General features: G+C 45.4%; 2 protein-coding genes across 5 annotated transcripts in view; one reads left to right on the top strand and one right to left on the bottom strand.

The window, feature by feature from the left end:
* Positions 1-18,948, bottom strand: part of sde2 (SDE2 telomere maintenance homolog (S. pombe)) — a 56,845-nt gene that overhangs the window by 17,649 nt on the left and 20,248 nt on the right. For 2 of the 4 annotated variants that reach the window (XM_067985183.1, XM_067985184.1), the window contains 3 exons: positions 17,053-17,222; positions 16,237-16,348; positions 13,571-14,408 (listed from right to left, as the gene is read on the bottom strand). In XM_067985183.1, the coding sequence (XP_067841284.1) occupies positions 13,571-14,408; positions 16,237-16,348; positions 17,053-17,222 (1,120 nt within the window). Of the gene's footprint in view, positions 1-7,692; positions 8,550-9,789; positions 10,014-13,570; positions 14,409-16,236; positions 16,349-17,052; positions 17,223-18,948 lie in introns of those variants that run through there. The other 2 variants (XR_010962960.1, XR_010962959.1) reach the window with 2 other exon arrangements.
* LOC137322100 (left-right determination factor 2-like) lies at positions 1,847-9,808 on the top strand. Its single transcript, XM_067985185.1, has 4 exons — positions 1,847-2,366; positions 3,328-3,571; positions 7,344-7,580; positions 9,321-9,808. Exons 1-4 carry the CDS (start codon positions 2,072-2,074, stop codon positions 9,640-9,642), a joined length of 1,098 nt encoding a protein of 365 aa, XP_067841286.1. The 5' UTR covers positions 1,847-2,071; the 3' UTR covers positions 9,643-9,808.

The raw sequence follows: 18,948 nt of genomic DNA on the forward strand, positions 1-18,948 counted from the left end.
AGAAGACACAAACATGCACACAATAAAATTCATCTTCAGCATCAAAACTTTAATTTAATTCCATGCAGAATGTGGTGCGTGCCACATTTTTTCCCTTTAGACCCATCTACATTGGAGGTGTGGGCAGTTTTTTTGCCATCAAGACTCTGCCAATGCCACTCTAACTGGCCACCAGGGTATGGGCTAACCCACCTCCCTTCCACTCTGTGCTCTCCCTCTGACAGCGCGACAACATCACAAACTCACCGTGTAGGGACGACATAAACTCTTGATCGAGTGCCATAGTCTACTGCATAACCCCACATATCAAAATGGGGAAAACAGGCATAATTCTGAGCGTCCATGTTCTTCTTTCTGCGCTTAACGTGCAACTGAGTCCCACCCGATCTCGGCTTTGACACTATAATTGGCCTCAGTGTTTCTCAGCTAGCGGGGACGGGGGGTGAATTAGTCCAAGTTCCTGCTTCTGATCACAAACCAGCAACCTCGTTGAAAACTGTATATGTGTTAACACCAGTTGCAGACAGAGCAAGTTTGACTCTAATGCACCTCCCATAGCCAAACAGCTGGCGTATACTCACCAACTAGGGTCACGCATGGAACATGGCCGCCTGGGAGAAGTACTAGAGGGCTGACAGGTCCTATGGAACTGTACCTCAGCACCAGTCATCATCTTTAGGGAGAGGCAGGGGGAAAGCAAGAGAGAAGTGGGAAAAAAGGAATGGAATCATAGAAAGGTTACAGCACGGAAGGAGGCCATTAGGCCCATCGAGGCCATGCCGACTCTATGCAAGAGCAATCCAGCTAGTCCACTCCCCTGCCCTATCCCCATAGTCCTGCAATTTTTTTCCTTTCAAGTACTTATCCAGTTCCCTTTTGATGGCCACGACTGAATCTGCCTCCACCAACCCCTCGGGCAGTGCATTCCAGATCCTAACTACTCGCTGTGTAAAAAGGTTTTCCCTCATGTCTCCTTTGGTTCTTTTGCCAATCACCTTAAATCTGTGTCCTCGTGCTTTACCTTTCCGCCAATGGGAACAGTCTCTCTCTATCTACTCTGTCTCGACCCTTCATGATTTTGAATACCTCTATCAAATCTCCTCGCAACCGTCTCTGTTCCAAGGAGAACAACCCCAGCTTCTCCAGTCTCTCCATGTAACTAAAGCCCCTCATCCCTGGAATCATTCTAGTAAATCTCTTCTGCAACCTCTCTAAGGCCTTCACATCTTTCCTAAAGTGCAGTGCCCAGAACTGGACACAATATTCCAGTTGTGGCCAAGCCAGTATTTTATAAAGGTTCATCATGACTTCCATACTTTTGTACTCTTATGCTTCTATTTATAAAGCCCAGGATCCCGTATGCATTCTCAACCTGCCCTGCCACCTTCAACGATTTGTGCACATATAACCCCAGATCGCTCTGTACCCCTTTTAGAATTGTGCCCTCTAGTTTACATTGCCTCTCCTCGTTCTTCCTACCGAAATGTATCACTTCGCATTTTTCTGCATTAAATTTCATCTGCCACGTGCCAACCATGTCACCAGCCTGTCTATATCCTCTTGAAGTCTATCACTCTCCTCCTCACTGTTTACTACCCTTCCAAGTTTTGTGTCATCTGCAAATTTTGAAATTGTGCCCCGTATGCCCAAGTCCAAGTCATTAATATATATCAAGAAAAGCAGCACCAACCCCTGGGGAACACCACTGTACACCTCCCTCCAGTCCGAAAAATACACACACTCTCACACAGACTTGTGTGTTTGTTATAAATTTCACACAGGCTAACTCAGTCCTTTGTAAACATTTAATGTATCTTTTAATTAGCCTGTACCCCTGGTTAGTTTGCGATTTCCACAGAAGATGGAAGGTGTCAATCAAACTTAACAGGTGTGACTTTGAGTCCATGGCCTTTGATGTCTGCTCTCTTTATATAATCTGTTTTGTCTGGAGTAGAGCAGCACCTTTAAAAGCTCAAGGGCGACCATCAGTTTGAGAGAGGAGGCAACCAGCACTTTTACCAGCTATACGAAAAATAAAAGATCCTCATAGTTCTTTGGATCCCTTAAGAAAATGGCCAGAACCAACAACAGCTCGACTATCGTGCTGCTTGGCTTTGTCTTTTTCGTGCTTTGGGCGAACCCAGTGAATGGAATCTCCCACGATGACATTAAGTACGCCATGCTTCGGAAACTGGGGCTAAGTGAAGTGCCACAGATCGAAGAGAGACTCCTGGAGAACATGGTGGTCCCGGCTCATGTGAGGAACAAGTACATCTCCATGCTGCAGCTCCACAAGGAGAAAGAGAGGAAGCGGAGAGCTCTGCCTAGCCTGGCCGGCATCTTACGGGGAATTACGGGCAATGCAGGTAAATTGTCTTAATTCACTGGGTTTATTTTTGGATCTGGGGACGTAGCCATATCTCCCCCTGACCTCCTCTCCACAGAAGCTAAGACCCTTTGCCTGCTTTTATATTATAGCAGTGCAGCCAATGAAGGGAGATGTGCAGGTTTCCCCATTGTTGCTTGCACTCCACAGTATCATCACGAGGAACGGGCTCCAGCGTACACCCACAATGTGCGTCTAGGTTAAGAGAGCCAGTTTTAGTAAATGCGGAAAGCTACTACCATGGTTCCCACACCGTTATGCATTTAGGTTCCCGCACCGAACGGTGACGCCTAGTATGACCTGCACGTCCCTGAAAAGTTAAAAAAGGGGGTTGGGGAAGGGGAATCTCTGAACAGAAAGGGTGTCAATCAGACAATGTAAAAAAACATTTTTAGGCCACCTCACCCTGGTGGCCATTTATTGCACGTTGGCGGGATGTTCAACTGTGGGAGGCATCACAACAGACCCTGATAATGTCCTCATCAGATGTCTACAGAAAAACACTGCAGCAAGAGGTCCCTAATAATGATCACGAGTGGGTACACTGGCTGATTTTTCCCCTGGCAGAGTTTTGCTCACTCAACAGAGTAATTACCAACAATGGTGTTACTTAGTGTTTAAAAGGGGAGAGGTATTTTAATTTTTTTTTAAATATAAAAGAAAGCCTGTAAGGATTACAATTGGTCAATGATGACAAATGACCTGTTCATGCCATTTCCCGAACTCCTCAGCCTTGCCTGGGGGTGGGGGTGACAATGACAATTAGAGCTGCAAATTGCTGGAGTAATTCACAGCCACGTGTATTGCAAATGCTGCAGTCGATTTCACACTGTCTGGAATACACAGTTAAATCTCACAAGTCTTTTGAAGACAAGGGCAGTCTGGTGGAAATAAGATTCTAACCCGCCTTGTCAGTGTTCTGCTCTGTTTTTTTCCCCCAGATACGACCGGAGAAGTGCTCTATTCCGACCCCACCAGACAGAGGTTGGTTTTCGACATGAAGGGGCTGATCCCTGAAAACAGCGAGGTGACCATGGCGGAGCTGAAGCTCTTCAAGAAAGGCATCCACAAAGGAGACCTGCCTCCCAGGAGACACAGCCGGCCGGTCAACAATGCCAGGGTCAGCGTGTACTGGGTCAAGGTTCTGGCCGACGGCAGCAACAGGACCTCGCTCATAGATTCCAGGTAAGGAAAAGATTAATAAGAGAATATAATCTGGTGTTTGGCAGATCTTTAACAAAAGGACAATGTTTTTTTAAACAAATCAGTACCTAACGTTAAAGCTGATCTGTCCCCCATATTTGCTGGAGGTTATTTTAAACAATCATCTGTGATCTTACTGGTCATTCTGTAATGAGCAACGTTTCTCAGGATGTGGGCATCGCTGGCAGGGCCAGCATTTATTGCCCATCCCTAGATGCCCAGGGAAGGTGGTGGACTGCCTTCTAGAAACTGCTGCAGTGGTGACGGGCGTCTTGTGTAGTGGTTTGCCAAGCTACTTCAGAGAGCAGTTATGAGTCAACCACATCAGTGTGGGACTGGACTCACCAGGTTTCTTTTCCTAAAGGACATGAGTGAACTAGTTGGGTTTTTACGTCAATCAGAGAGCTTCATGGTCAATTTTACTGATACCAGCTTTTTATTTCTAGATTTTAAAAAAAAAACTGAATTCAAATTCTGAAACAGCCATGGTGGGATTTGAACACTCATTCCCTGGATTACTGTCCAGTAACATAACCACTACACTGTTCAATTTGCATTACAAAAAACTCACGTGTTTTGTAAAGAATTGCTGTTGACTAATTTGCTGCCAGTACTTTTACTCTGGTCAATCTGCTTCAAAAAACTCAGTCAGCAGTCAATCACAGTGATGGCTATGTTCCTTCTCACCTCTTCCCCTTTAATCCCTTTGCTCCTAATTGAGGTGGCTGTTACTGGGGTACAGTGCCAGTGTCATTAGACTATTTGACCTTGGAAACCATCACATCCAAGTCCACACACAGGCACACACACTTTCCAGCAGGGGTCACTAGAAAGCAATAAAAAGCAGGATCATGTGCTCTTAAAAGGGAATGTGGAGGAATATTTGAAACAGGGCATGGGAATGAGACCTAGTAGATAAACTCTTTCAGTGAGCAAGCACAAAGGTAATGGGCCGAATGGTGCCCTTCTACACTGTAAATTTCTGTGATTTTATTTTCTCCTCCCTAGGTGAGCCCATTTCTGAGATTGGCTAAAATCTGGGCCCTTCCTAGGAGTCTGGTCTAGGAGAATGAATGATAAATTATGTTTAAATTTCAATGTACTTACTGTGACCAGCAACAGACATTGATGAATAATTTTTACATACTGTATACCGAATATACATAACTAATGGTCAAAAATGCTGGAGATAAAACATCCCAAAGAAATCAATTGAGATAAAAGGGAAAAAACTGCAGGTGCTGAAAATCTGAAATAAAAACCACAAATGCTGTAAGTACACAGCAGCTCACCCAACATCCGAGAAGAGTAAAGACCGGCTAATGTTTCGGGTCTATGCAGATGCTGGTGGACCTTCTGTGCAATTACAGCATTTTCTGCTGTTCATTCCAAAGTAAATCTACATCAAGATTGACCAGTAATTATTGCCCTGAAAAAAAACAACCAACATGTCTTACAAGCAAATTTTTGGGAAATATCTAATAAAGCAGGTTCGTGTTGATTCTATCTTGAAAAGAAAAAATTTGCAGGGCTACGGGGAAAGGGCGGTGGAGTGGGACTAGCTGGGTTGCATAGAGCTGGCACGGACTCGATGGGTCTTCGATGATGCTGTAACCTTCCTATAATTCTATGATTCTATGTATAAAGTAAGGCTTACGTAAACAAAAGTGCCTACATATTTTAAAATGAAATATTCTTATATCCTCTTGGTGACTGGTTAAAGATGTATCCTATAGAGGGACTGTAGTCATGTTTGAACTGTGCTTTTTATGTTAGCCTTCATTTTTTTTGCTTGCTAATTTTCTCTCCCCTTCCCCCCCCCCCTAAAGGGATATGCTCCCATAGGTGCAGGTCGCCCTGTGGTACCTTCCCCAAGTGGCCATCATTCATGCATCAGCCTTTACAGTAAGTCTATTCAACCACAGGGGGCATATCGGCTGAGTCCAATCCTGTCCTCAGTAGATGCTCCCTCTCCCTCTCTCAGTGTGTGATCAGGAGCAAGAGCACTGGTCAGTTTGTTTTCTCCAACTGCAGCCAACTTTCTGGCACAGGCATGATGGGTCGAATGGCCTCCTTCTATGCTGTAGGAGTCTAACTTTCATTTTAAGCTTTATATTTGAATTTTTGCTCAATAACTGAGCAATATAGTTTTACATACAATTTTCTCCCCTCCACCCTTGAAAGCAGTAACTCCTTGCCGGACAAAGGGGCAACCTCTGGTGCCATGCCCAGTGGCTATTCTTCACACGAGTCTTACTAGCTAACATCAGAAAGCTATTTGACCACCAAAGCATAACAGCGCTGCTCAATCCTGTCCTCACCCAATATCCAAGCAGGGTCACTGGAAAAGCAATCAGGAACTCTGGCTGAATGCATTTCCCTCCTTAACCTGGGGCCAACCAAGGCCAATCTCAATGCCCCTCGAGATCACCTAACTCAGCACAAAGCCAGACTGGAACTGGTTCCTGTTTTGATGGCTCGGCTACTCACTGAGCTATTGGGCGTAGACCTACAGACACTGCTTTTAACTCAAATCAATACGGGAGAACAAACAGATGACGGCTAAAACTGGACCGTGTCAAAATAAATCCTGAACGTCACTTTAAAACGGGGCAGGGTAGTAGGACCAGAGGCTAGAAATATAAACTTGTGAAAAATAAATTGAATGGATACCAGAAGGAACTTCTTTACGCAAAAGTTGAGACAAAAGTTATAATACAGAAGAGAGATGAGTCGCTCTCCTCCCCACGGTACCTTCCCGTGCGAGCGCAGGAGATGCAACTCCCTTCCCACCGTCCAGGGCCCCAAACAGGGCCCAGGTGAAACAGCAGTTTACTTGTACTTCTTTCAATTTAGTATACTGTATCCGCTGCTCACAATGCGGTCTCCTCTACACTGGGGAGACCAAACGCATACTGGGTGATCGCTTTACTGAACAACTCCACTCTGTCCCCAAGCATGACCTTGACCTGCTGGTCGCTTGCCATTTTAATTCCCCACGTCACTCCCACTCTGACCTCGGCCTCTTACACTGTTCCAATGAAGCTCAACATAAGCTCGAGGATCAGCATCTCATGTTTCGTTTAGGCACTTTACAATCTTCGGGACTTACCAATGATTTCAATAACTTCAGATCACAACCACTGCTCCCATTTTTTTGGGCAGCTAGTGCTGGTTATGGTTCTGCTGCTGCCATTTACAGCTACGCCTGATCAATCTTTTGTTTCTTAACCTGACCCATTACCATCTTCCTTGCCTTGCATCATCATCCCTTTTGTCATTTAATCACTCGTGCCCTCTGCCCTATCACAGACCTTCCCTTTTGTTCTTTCCTCCCCTCCCCTCGCTTTGTACTTGCTCAAAAACTAACTCTTTTAACATCTTCCAGTTCTGACGATAGGTCTTTGACCTGAAATGTTAACTGTTTCTTTCTCCACAGATGCTGCCTGACTTGCTGAGCTTCTCCAGCATTATCTGTTTTTATTTCAGATTTCCAGAATCCGCAGTATTTTGCTTTTGAAAGATAGACGAGCTTCAGTGAGCCAAGCTGTCTTTCCTTGCCCTCATTTTCCCCATGTTCTTAATATGTCTACTCATCTTTACATAATTACATGCAACACTGGCTTGTCCCTCACAACCTTTTTGATTAACAGGCTCCTCTCACTGGTTCAGCAATTCGATGCACCACTTAAAAAAAAAATCGCTGCCTACGCATTCAATTATAAACAGCTTTCACTTTTGCTGCAACTGGCAGGTTGGTTTCGATCCTCGACTCTGGGTGGAAAAGTTTGGATGTCACTCAGGCCGTGCACTACTGGATGAAGAACGCAGACATGCCCATGTACCTGGAGATCTGGATCGAGGCGGAGCGCGTGGGCAGCTACGCGGCTGAACTGGCCAAACTGGTGCACTTTACCACTCAGAGCCCCGCTGACCAAGTCCTGGGCAAACCAGAATTAGTCCTGTACACGCTCAACCTCGAAGAATACGGGTACGTCTTCATTAAAGCCATTTTTCTAGGCTAACAGCCAATCTTGTCCCCCACATGTTCATTACTAACTTAGCTGAATTAAAATTAAACAGGTATTTTTATATAGCCGCCAATTTTTTTTTATTGACCTTGCAAGTGTTCAGTGTTAAATCACAAATTTACCAGCACAAAATAATTAAAAAATCACAAAGGAATATATGCAGCATTCCATAATTTTTATAACTCATTGAGGGCGCCATATTTCACTTGTGATATGAACGCAGTACTTGCTGCCACACTGAGTTCTCCTTTCTGTCCAATCACCTCCACTTGTTTAGTTTAAAAATATATACTTCATAGTAGGTACAGCACAGGAGGAGGCCATTCAACCACTGAAAGAGCTATACAATTAGTCCCATTCCCCAGCTCTTTCCCCATAGCCCTATAATTTTTTCTCTTCAAGTATTTATCCGATTCCCTTTTGAAAGTTACTGCTGAATCTGCTTCCACCACCCTTTCATGCGGTGCATGCCAGATCATTACAACTCACTGCCTAAAAAACCTTTCCTCATGTCGCCTCTGGCTCTTTTGCTGATCGCCTTAAATCTGTGTCCTCTGGTTACCGATCCTTCTGCCACTGGAAACAGTTTCTATTTTTTACTCTATCAAAATAATTCTTTTGAACACCTCTAATCAAATCTCCCCTTAACCTTCTCTGTTCTGAGAACAACCCCAGCTTCTCCAGATAACTGAAGTCCCTCATCCCTGGCACCATTCTAGTAAATCTCTTCTATACGCTCTCTAGGACCTCAGAGCTTCTGAAAAAGATATATATTTACATCACTCCCTCAACCCTCTTGTATTCTTCCATTCCACTCCACTGTGTGCACAGTAGAAGTCGGCCAAGAGGAACCCTAGGAAGACATTGACTCCACGAGCTCAGCGTCAGAGACTAATGTTTAGATTAGTAGTTCGTCTTCTCGGTATTTGCTAAAAACAGGATAAAATTTGGTTAGGAGACTGAAATAAAAAACCTCACCCTTCCTAAAAAAATACATGGAATATAGGCTATGGTCAGTCCCTAATTGACAGACACCATAAAGTAGATACATTTTTAAGTGGTTCTTCCAGATTGTTGGGTCAGCTGTGTCTGTTTCTGTCCGTGAAATAATCTTTAACAGTGAGACTGGAATAGCAGTAGTCCAGCAGTATGAGACACCAACTTTCATATTGATCAACTCGTTTCATCTCTAATTAACTTCAGCGAACCATGATAGCAACACTGCTCTTAAACTTTTAGTGACATCTCCAATCAATGGCTCAATGGCTACTGACTCAAACAGAACCTTAACCTTCCTCCCCAGAAAATTAAACCTGCGCACTTACAAAAAAGCAGACAGCTAGCTGTTATTTCAAGGCTACAATCTAATTAAGAGGTCTGAACTACTCAATTTTCCCTCCTGCAGTTTGGGATCTCACCTGCACCTTCTGATTGGATTACAGTTTCTTGGGTCACTTAAAAGCAGCCATTATTCCATATTTAATCTGTGTATTGTATCTGTTTCTTGGTAACGAAAGGCCATCTCTTCAAATCAAACAACTGCAAATTAGTTTCTAGAAGGTGGTCGCTAACAAATTTTACTTTTGATTTTAGTATTTAACAATTCATTGCAGCCTATTCCGTGCAATTCATTCCTGCATTGTCTTGCAGACTATTTTTCAAGTAACTAATATATTTTTGTTGTGTTTTATTATATTCAGGAGCACTGGGGACTGTGGTGCAAAGAGAAGAGGGGTGTGTTGCAGGCAGGAATACTTCATCAACTTCAGGGAGCTGACCTGGACCCAGTACTGGATCATCGAGCCCCCCGGATACCAGGCCTTCCACTGTGTGGGGGGCTGCAAGCAGCCGCAGTGGCCCTTCAACTACAGCGAGAGGACCTGCGCCGTGGCGGAGACCGCGTCCCTGCCCGTGATGTACCTGGTGAAGAAGGGGGACTACACCGAGATCGAGGTGGCAGAGTTCCCCAACATGATTACCGAGAAGTGTGGCTGCACCACGGACAACGTCTCTGTGATATAGCAGCGATCTCTGGGGGGGGGGGGCGGTATTTCATCCGAGACTGCATTCCTCTTAAACTCTTATGAATGCAGAGATGCACAATTCAGAAGCACTTTATGTAAATATTATAATTTGAAAATGTATATTTTTGCTATTTTAGTTTCTTACCTTTCATGTGAAATATTGCTGTCAATAATATTAAATTTAGTTATTAATCAGTTTGCGTTTTTTTTTTCCCTGCTGGATGGGCAATGGAGAGGCAGGAGGGATATGTGAAAAACACTAGCAAATCCCCTACGGTGCTGTCTGGAGTCAGTTCTTGAAGTTTTTTTACATGCAGGATGGTGATAGGAGTTGGGAGGGAGGCTTCAGAAACACCTGATGGTCAGAACCTGCAACCAAATCATGACAGTTAATATTGCAAAATTGAATGGGAAATGGTGACATAAAGATTTGCAATACTAAGTGTTGACAGAAATGAGTGAAATAGAATCATGACACCAGGAAGTACAGTTTGTGGACAGGAAGTTTGAATATCAGGGGTAAAGAGAGAGGAACAAAAGAAGCCTTTTCAAGTGGAGGGGACAGATAGGCAACCTATTTACTCCCCGACTTCTGCCATTTAAATAAACAGGTGGCATTGCGCCAGTGTCTTCAATGTTACCACACGTGCTCCAAATTTACCCCACAATACAAATGGAGCAAATTCACAGCACCAGCAGCTTTAGCACATCACAGAATGGCTTCTGGTAGAAAAGGCTGCAAAATGACACAGGCTGGATATTATATCCCAACCCAGCAGAAGACAGGCAAGGTCTGCAGAAAGATTTAAAAAACATGACTTTAGTGAGAGATACAAAAGGTGATTGGATAAATATTTGAAGGGAAAACATTTGCAGTGCTATGATGGGAAGGGGAATGGGACTAATTGGATAGCTCTTTCACAATGAACCAAATGGCCTCCTTCTGTGCTGTATCATTCTATGATTCTAAGGCAGCTACTACACTGAAATAATTTTTTCCTATTTGTTTTCAGGATGTGGGCAATACTGACCCATCCCTAGTAGCCCAAGCCACAATTGTTTGTACAACTTGGTGTCTTGCTAGGCCATTAAGACTCAACTATAGTGTGGGACTGAAGTCACAGGTAGGCCAGATCACATCGGGATGGCAGGTTCCCTTCCCTGAAGGCAATTACTGAACCGGTTGGGATTTTAAAAGATCCAGCAGTTCTCATGATAATTTCTTTTACTGGTGCCAGCCCACAAATTACTAGATTTATTTAAATCAATTTGATAACTTGCCATGGTGAGATCTGAACTTGCAACCTTTGGGTGGCTCACCCAATACCATAACCACTACACTATTACACCCATAGTTACATGACATGCAAAGGGGAAAACCCTAATTTTTTTAACTAAGGAATGTATACATGGTGTTCTAAGACTTTTTTTTAAAATGATCCCAGGAATATTTGTTTAACATGACCCTGCAAATACTGTCTGACAGCTAGCTATTCATGTCATCCCTGTGCTATCAGACAGTATTTGCAGGGTCATGTTAAACAAATATTCCAGGGATCATTTTAAAAAAAAATTAATCTTAGAACACCACGTATACATTCCTTAGTTTTAAAAAACAGGGTTTTCCCCTTTGCATGTCATGCAAGTACGGGTATAATAGTGTAGTGGTTATGGTATTGGGTGAGTTAGCTAAGTAGCAGTTTAGTGCAATCCACATATGTAGAAAGCAGACAATGGTACATTAACTGGGGCCTCACATGGTAAGCAGCAGTTGGTTTGCACCTGCAGAGTCTCACAATACATCCCAGCAAAGCAGCTCATCAGTTAATCCTTCCACCAGTTTCTGTTTACCTGAGAACTGCTTGTACATTGATCTAATGCCGCTAGCGCCCGACCTGCAGGCCTCACACGGCCGACCCCATAATAAATGTATTAGATTTGCTAAGGCCAGCAGACAGATTTAAAAATAGATTATTAACTGGGTCTTCCTGACTGCTGCCAGTCTTCAGACCTGCACGGCTCCATACTTAGCGCACATGTCCCTGGGCATTTTAGACGGCACGCCTACCAGCCCTGGCCGCATCAGCCAACTGCGCATGTGCACAACACCGAGCTAAAGTTGGCAGCTGGTGTACACGGAGGCCAACTCCACTCTTGATACACATTTAGGCTGCTATACAGGACCTGGGAGAGGGCACTGACTGATCTTTTATTAATTAGTGGTGCGCAAGATTACAAATCCATTGTGGATTATGTACTTGGAATGATTACTCCCACCGCGCCCCCCAACCCCGGTATGTTTTTCTACAGTAAATGCAAACTTGTTCATAAAGCTGTGAAGACTGGACAAGTGGCTTTCCTCCCCGTGATGTAATTCATGAGGAAAGAAGATTATACAGTTTCCAAACAGGATTATTGGAAAATGTAGCTGTACCACAGAATCATAGAAAGGTTACAGCATGGAAGGAGGCTATTCGACCAGTCGAGTCCACGCTGGCTCTATGCAAGAGCAATCCAGCTAGTCCCACTCCCCCACCCTATCCCCGTAGCCCTGCAAATTTTTAACTTTCAAGTATTTATCCGGTTCCCTTTTGAAGGCCATGATTGAATCTGCCTCCACCACCCCCTCAGGCAGTGCATTCCAGATCCTAACCACTCATTGTGTAAAAAGGTTTTTCCTCATGTCACCTTTGATTCTTTTGTCAATCACCTTAAATCTATGTCCTCTGGTTCTTGACCCTTCCGCCAATGGGAACAGTTTCTCTCTATCTACTCTGTCTAAATCCTTCATGATTTTGAATACCTCGATCAAATCTCCTCTCAACCTTCTCTGTTCCAAGGAGAACAACCCCAGCTTCTCCAGTCTAATCACATAACTAAAGTCCCTCATCCCTGGAATCATTCTAAGAGAATGTATTCATCCACCTCTATAAATCCAGACATGTACAATTTAGAAACACTTTCTGTAAATATTATGATTTTAAAATGTCCTCAACCTTCATTCACTCACAACATTTCTCGTAAGGGGTCAGGAGCAAGAACCCTGGCTGATATTTCCCCCCTCCATATCTTAGTGTCACAAATCAGGGACAGAGACAAAGACTTTACCTCTGAGACATCAAGATGGCTTATAAATATTTGTCTAATTGGTGTTTCAGATATACTGGAGAGAATGTCTCACAGTGATGCCATTGGAACTAATTCACAATACACAGGGTAATACAAGTGTGGTTTAAAATGGATACAAGTCCCGCCTAAAATTGATAGTCACATCTTGCTCTCCACTCTTTTACCTGACCAAGGTGTGGCAGAAACACAACACCCAGTGAATATAAAAACAGAAAAATCTTCAAACACAGATCCATCATTTTCTGTTCTCCCATCAGATTTCCTGAATTTGCATATTTTCTTTTTCTACCCAATGAATAGCTGTGGGATAAGATTCAATTCAGACCACTGACTGACTCACTCACTCTGCTCTGGAGTTTCCAGGTCAATCACTTGAATATAAATTGCATCTTATAGCTCAGGAGGATGTTAAAGATCCAATAGCAATATTCGAAAAGGAGCAGGAAGCTCTCCTATTGTCCCGGTCAACATTCCTCTTTCAACCCACACCAAAAATAGATGACCTGGTCACTCACCTTGTTGCCGTTTATGGGATCTTGCTGTGTGCAACTGGCTGCTGCACGTGCCCTGTCACACTATCTCAAAGTAATCAACTGCTCGTGAAACACTTGAGATGTTTTGTAATGGGCCACATAAATTTAAGTCTTTCATTTCAAATTACTGTGCAAATACAATTGTGTAGCAGAGGTTTATAGAACTTTTTAAAACAAAGTAGCTTCTTTCATCCACAATCACACTAACTCTAACAAGTATCTTAAAATAATCTCCATTACAAAAATTAAGATACCAGTACTTACTAAAGTCTTTGGTGCGTTTACATTTTGTTCTGCATCTGCCGTCTTGTCTTTCTCCATTTCTTCAGGACTTTCTCTGACACCCTCTTCTGTTTCAAGTCGGTCGCTGTCCTGTGAACCCGAAGCAGTCACCTCCACTTCGCTGCTGGGTCCCAGTTCTGCTCGGTTGAGATCTTCCTGCTGTACTGAAGCAGGCCCAGCAGCACAGGAGCCAGCACTGGGCCCAGCAGCACAGGAGCCAGCACTGGGCCCAGCAGCACAGGAGCCAGCACTGGGCCCAGCAGCACAGGAGCCAGCACTGGGCCCAGCAGCACAGGAGCCAGCACTGGGCCCAGCAGCACAGGAGCCAGCACTGGGCCCAGCAGCACAGGAGCCAGCACTGGGCCCAGCAGCACAGGAGCCAGCACTGGGCCCAGCAGCACAGGAGCCAGCACTGGGCCCAGCAGCACAGGAGCCAGCACTGGGCCCAGCAGCACAGGAGCCAGCACTGGGCCCAGCAGCACAGGAGCCAGCACTGGGCCCAGCAGCACAGGAGCCAGCACTGGGCCCAGCAGCACAGGAGCCAGCACTGGGCCCAGCAGCACAGGAGCCAGCACTGGGCCCAGCAGCACAGGAGCCAGCACTGGGCCCAGCAGCACAGGAGCCAGCACTGGGCCCAGCAGCACAGGAGCCAGCACTGGGCCCAGCAGCAGAGTCCCTCGTGTCGTCAGCACTACTGCTCTCCACGCTTGCTTGCCCCACAGAACTCTCGGAGTGAGACGGAGACTCATCGGAGGAGCTGCTGTCTGCTGTGCTCTCTTCATCAGAACTCGCAGATTCTTCAAAGCTCTCCACGCCCATCCTATAAGAAACAAAACCCAATCAGTAAATTAGCACACAAAAGGTCAACTTTTACAAGATGTTTCCACTTGTGGGGGAGTTTAAAACTAGAGGTCATAAATATAAGATAGTCACTAATAAATCCAATAGGGAATTCAGGAGAAACCTCTTTACCCAGAGAGTGGTTAGAATGTGGATCTCGCTACCACAAGGAGTAGTTGAGGTCAATAGCATAGATTCATTTAAGGGGAAGATAGGGAGAAAGGAATAGAAGGATATGTTGATAGGGTTAGATTAAGTAGGGAAGGAGGAGGCCCGTGTGGAGCATAAACACCAATACGGACCCGTTGGGTCAAATGGCCTGTTTCTGTACTATAATTTCAATGTAATACTTCAAAATCTGTCCAGTGTGGCTTTCTTGCTGACATGAATTAGCAATACGGGGGCGGGCGGGGGGGGGGGGGGAGGGGTGTGGCATCCCACAGCCGATCCCAATCCCATCCTCACCGGATGTCCACTTCCACCAGAGGTCCCTGAACAGTGATGGTGTGCGGGGAAACCCTCGCCCTAATTCAGTGCTAAACTAGCATGCTCACCGACTTAGAATGATAGCTGAAGTGGAGCATACCATATAAGGGTGTACGAGTCACTTTTAAGCAGTGTGTATGTTTTCGCTATAAATTCTGCTCATTTCGAAACCTCCTGATGTTCCCCCTTTTTCCTCCCCCGGCCGAACTCTTGTTGGGCATGGTCCAGTGGGTGCCGGCAGCCCTCTGTTACGTTATCATTCTTCATGCCCACACAGCAAGAGCCGGCAAACCACAGGGCATCTTAGCCTGACCCTGTTCTCACCTAACTTCTCTGCACACACCCATGACAGGACGAGAGGGCAACAATCAGGCCAATTTTTCTTCTACCCACCCCAACCCAAGGCCAATTTCAGCACCCCTACTGCTACCCAGCGGGGGATCAGCTGATCCAACACACTGGGGTTTGAACCTAGGACCCGAAAGGAATCTCTCAAATATACACTCTGCGATTCGGGCCAACCGAGAACTCGTCTGTCCTAACCACTCAAAATAAAAAATATCACGGCAGAGTCCCGTTGGCTCAGTGCACCGTGTGGTGTGGTACTGAGCTGCACAAAGCACAACGGCTTCAGATAGAAGAAAAAAAAACTGCAAAATGACACAGCCCGGATATTATAACCCAACCCCGCAGAAGACAGGCAAGGTCTGCAAAAAGATTTTAAAAAACATGACTAGTGAATCGCTGTCAAAAAAAAAATTTAAAGCAGGAGATACAAAAGGGAATTGGATAAATACTTGAAGGGGAAAAAATTTGCAGGGCTATGGGGAAAGAGGAGAGTGGGTCAAATTGGATGGTTCTTTCAAAGAGCTAGCACAGGCACAATGGCCTCCTTCTGTTCTGTATCAATCTACGATTCTGACAGTTACTACACTTCTATTTGTTCTCAGGATGTGAGCAATACTGACCCATCCCTAGTCACAATTGTTTGTATAACTTAGTGTCTTGCTAGGCCATTAAGAATCAATTGTAGTGTGGGATTGAAGTCACAGGAAGGTCCCCCATTCAATTTTTGGTCTGTGCTGAATTAAGCTTCTGCAGAAATGAACACAAAACGAGGGCAGCATCAGGCTCAGCCATGATGCCTGCCTTCCCCCAGACCCTGAAACTCAACCTGCTGGCTCAGGCACAACGGGGAACAATCCCCAGTATGGGACAGAAGAGGAAGACTGCAAAAGTTACAGCAGCAATCAATAGGGGCAGTGCAGCAGAAAATGAGAGGCAAGGAAGGTCACGTGCAGAGAAAGTTCACTCTCACTTACCAGAGACATTTTTTCTTTCCCTCCTTTGCCTCTGCATTTGAGGCAGGGCGTGCGCGTTTTCGGACAGCTCCACCTTCTGCCGACACCACATCACTTGACGACGCTTGTAAACCTGAACAGAATTACAGAATTAAAAAGGATGCACAGACAACCTTTTGACTTTATGCACCACCCAGGCAGAGAAAGATTCTTAGAAAGAACCCGTTTCTTAAACTTTGTAGTACGAGTGTTCAAATGGCCCAGGAAGGAGCAGATTTGCAACCTTCCCCAGCCCGCAAGTACACATTTACTCTTTAATTACAATCAGTGAATACTGGTCTGTGGTTCTCTTCCACCTTTATTATTCACTTTTTCAAAATAAACGAATGGTGTCCTCTGCCATTTTATAGGTACAAAGTAAATTCAGTTTTCAAAATATTATCTAAGATAGTAAAGAAACCCATTGCTGCTCCACGCTGCAGCTTAATTCTTCAATTTACATTCATTCCCCTCCTGGTATTGCCCACCAGCATCCAATCAGGAGGGACGCTCGACCACCCATCCCCAGACCTCTGCCAATGCTGCTCAACTTGTCACTTAGCAGGCTTCAAGAATGGCTGAAGCTGATACTGGCCACATGTGGGGAGCTGCCTTGCCCCCACTGTTAAGCACTGTCCGCCCGACCACCGCTCCCCCCACCCCAAGGCCAAGATCCGGAACCGAACTTGCACGAGGGTTGGTGCCATTGACTGATCGCTCCATACGACAGTCCGTTTGGTAACGTGACCGTTCAATTGTTGGGCACCAGTAGGCCAAGATTTCTAAAGGCGGCTGTACCTTTAAGCACGGAGTCCTCCAGGCGCTCAGACATCTCATCCAACTGCTGCTCGTACTGTGGGTCAGTGAAATAGTGCTTCGGTTCGGCCAACTTGCGCTGTAATCGATCCATTCGCCTCTGCTCCTTTTCTACTTCCCGCTCTGCCTGCTTCTTTATCCATTCAGCCATACTGTACAAAGAAAATGATTAAGCAATTAATTGTAGGCTTCAATTTATCCACCATCACGGTCACAGAGCAACTTACGTCTCCACTCATCCTCTCCTGTGCAGGTGACTTTTGCTTATGTTCAGTTTTTTTTTCAATTCATTCATGGGATGTGGGCGTCACTGGCAAGGCCGGCATTTATTACCCATCCCTAATTGCCTGAAAAGGTGGTGGTGAGCCGCCTGCTTGAACCACTGCAGTCCGTGTGGTGAAGGTGCTGTTAGGAAGGGAGTTCCAGGATTTTGACCCAGCGACAATGAAGGAACAGCGATATATTTCCAAGTCAGGGAGGTGTGTGCCTTGGAGGGGAACGTGCAGGTGATGTTCCCATGTGCCTGCTGCCCTTGTCCTTCTGGGTGGTAGAGGTCATGGGTTTGGGAGGCGCTGTCGAAGAAGCCTTGGCGAGTTGCTGCAGTGCATCTTGTAGACAGTACACACTGCAGCCACGGTGTGCCGGTGGTGGAGGGAGTGTATGTTAAGGTGGTGGATGGGGTACTTATCAAGCGGGCTGCTTTGTCCTGGATGCTGTCGAGCTTCTTGAGTGTTACACACGAGTTACGCGAGTAATGTAGCTCTCTGGTAAGTCAACAAGCAGCCCATTCTTCCAGCTTCGAGACAGCATCTGTTAGCAGACTCTTCAACCCAAGGGCAGCAGCACAGCCAAACCCAATCTGTCCTTGACCAGTATCCACGGGGGCTGATAGCCAGGATGGTTGTAGCCAACTGTAACACCAAGCAGTTCACTGACCCGCCGATTCACTGGATGAATGTAACTTAGGCTTTTGAATTACGGCCCAAATCGTTCAAACAATTGCTCTTGGCTTAGTGAAACAAATGCTACATTAACAGCAAATCATGCTCAGTAATCATCTTCCTTTCATCACTTCCACCCAAGTATCATCAGCGTGTGACCTGCTCCAATGCTTCTGTCAATGCATCAGGTACACACTAACTTTCTCGCAGCAAGGTTTGAGTTGGAGGCCAGGTACTTCGTCACAGGGGTAGGAAAGTAAATCTTACCCAGTCGAATACCGAGTGTCATTAATGGAGATCGTCCCGTGTCTAAAACTGGGGGTCAGTGATGGAGATCGTCCCCAGTCTAATACTGGGGGTCATTAATGGAGATCGTCCCCAGTCTAATACTGTGTGTCATTAATGGAGATCGTCCCGTGTCCAATACTGGGGGTCAGTGATGGAGATCGTCCACAGTCTAATACTGTGTGTTATTAATGGAGATCGTCCCCAGTCTAATACTGGGGGTCATTAATGGAGATCGTCCCCAGTCTAATACTGTGTGTCATTAATGGAGATCGTCCCCAGTCTAATACTGGGGGTCATTAATGGAGATCGTCCCCAGTCTAATACTGTGTGTCATTAATGGAGATCGTCCCGTGTCCAATACTGGGGGTCAGTGATGGAGATCGTCCACAGTCTAATACTGTGTGTCATTAATGGAGATCGTCCCCAGTCTAATACTGGGGGTCATTAATGGAGATCGTCCCCAGTCTAATACTGTGTGTCATTAATGGAGATCGTCCCGTGTCCAATACTGGGGGTCAGTGATGGAGATCGTCCACAGTCTAATACTGGGGGTCAGTGATAGAGATCGTCCACAGTCTAATACTGTGTGTCATTAATGGAGATCGTCCCCAGTCTAATACTGGGGGTCATTAATGGAGATCGTCCCCAG

The sequence above is a fragment of the Heptranchias perlo genome, chromosome 5 (assembly GCF_035084215.1).
Source record: "Heptranchias perlo isolate sHepPer1 chromosome 5, sHepPer1.hap1, whole genome shotgun sequence".
Lineage (NCBI taxonomy): Eukaryota > Metazoa > Chordata > Chondrichthyes > Hexanchiformes > Hexanchidae > Heptranchias > Heptranchias perlo.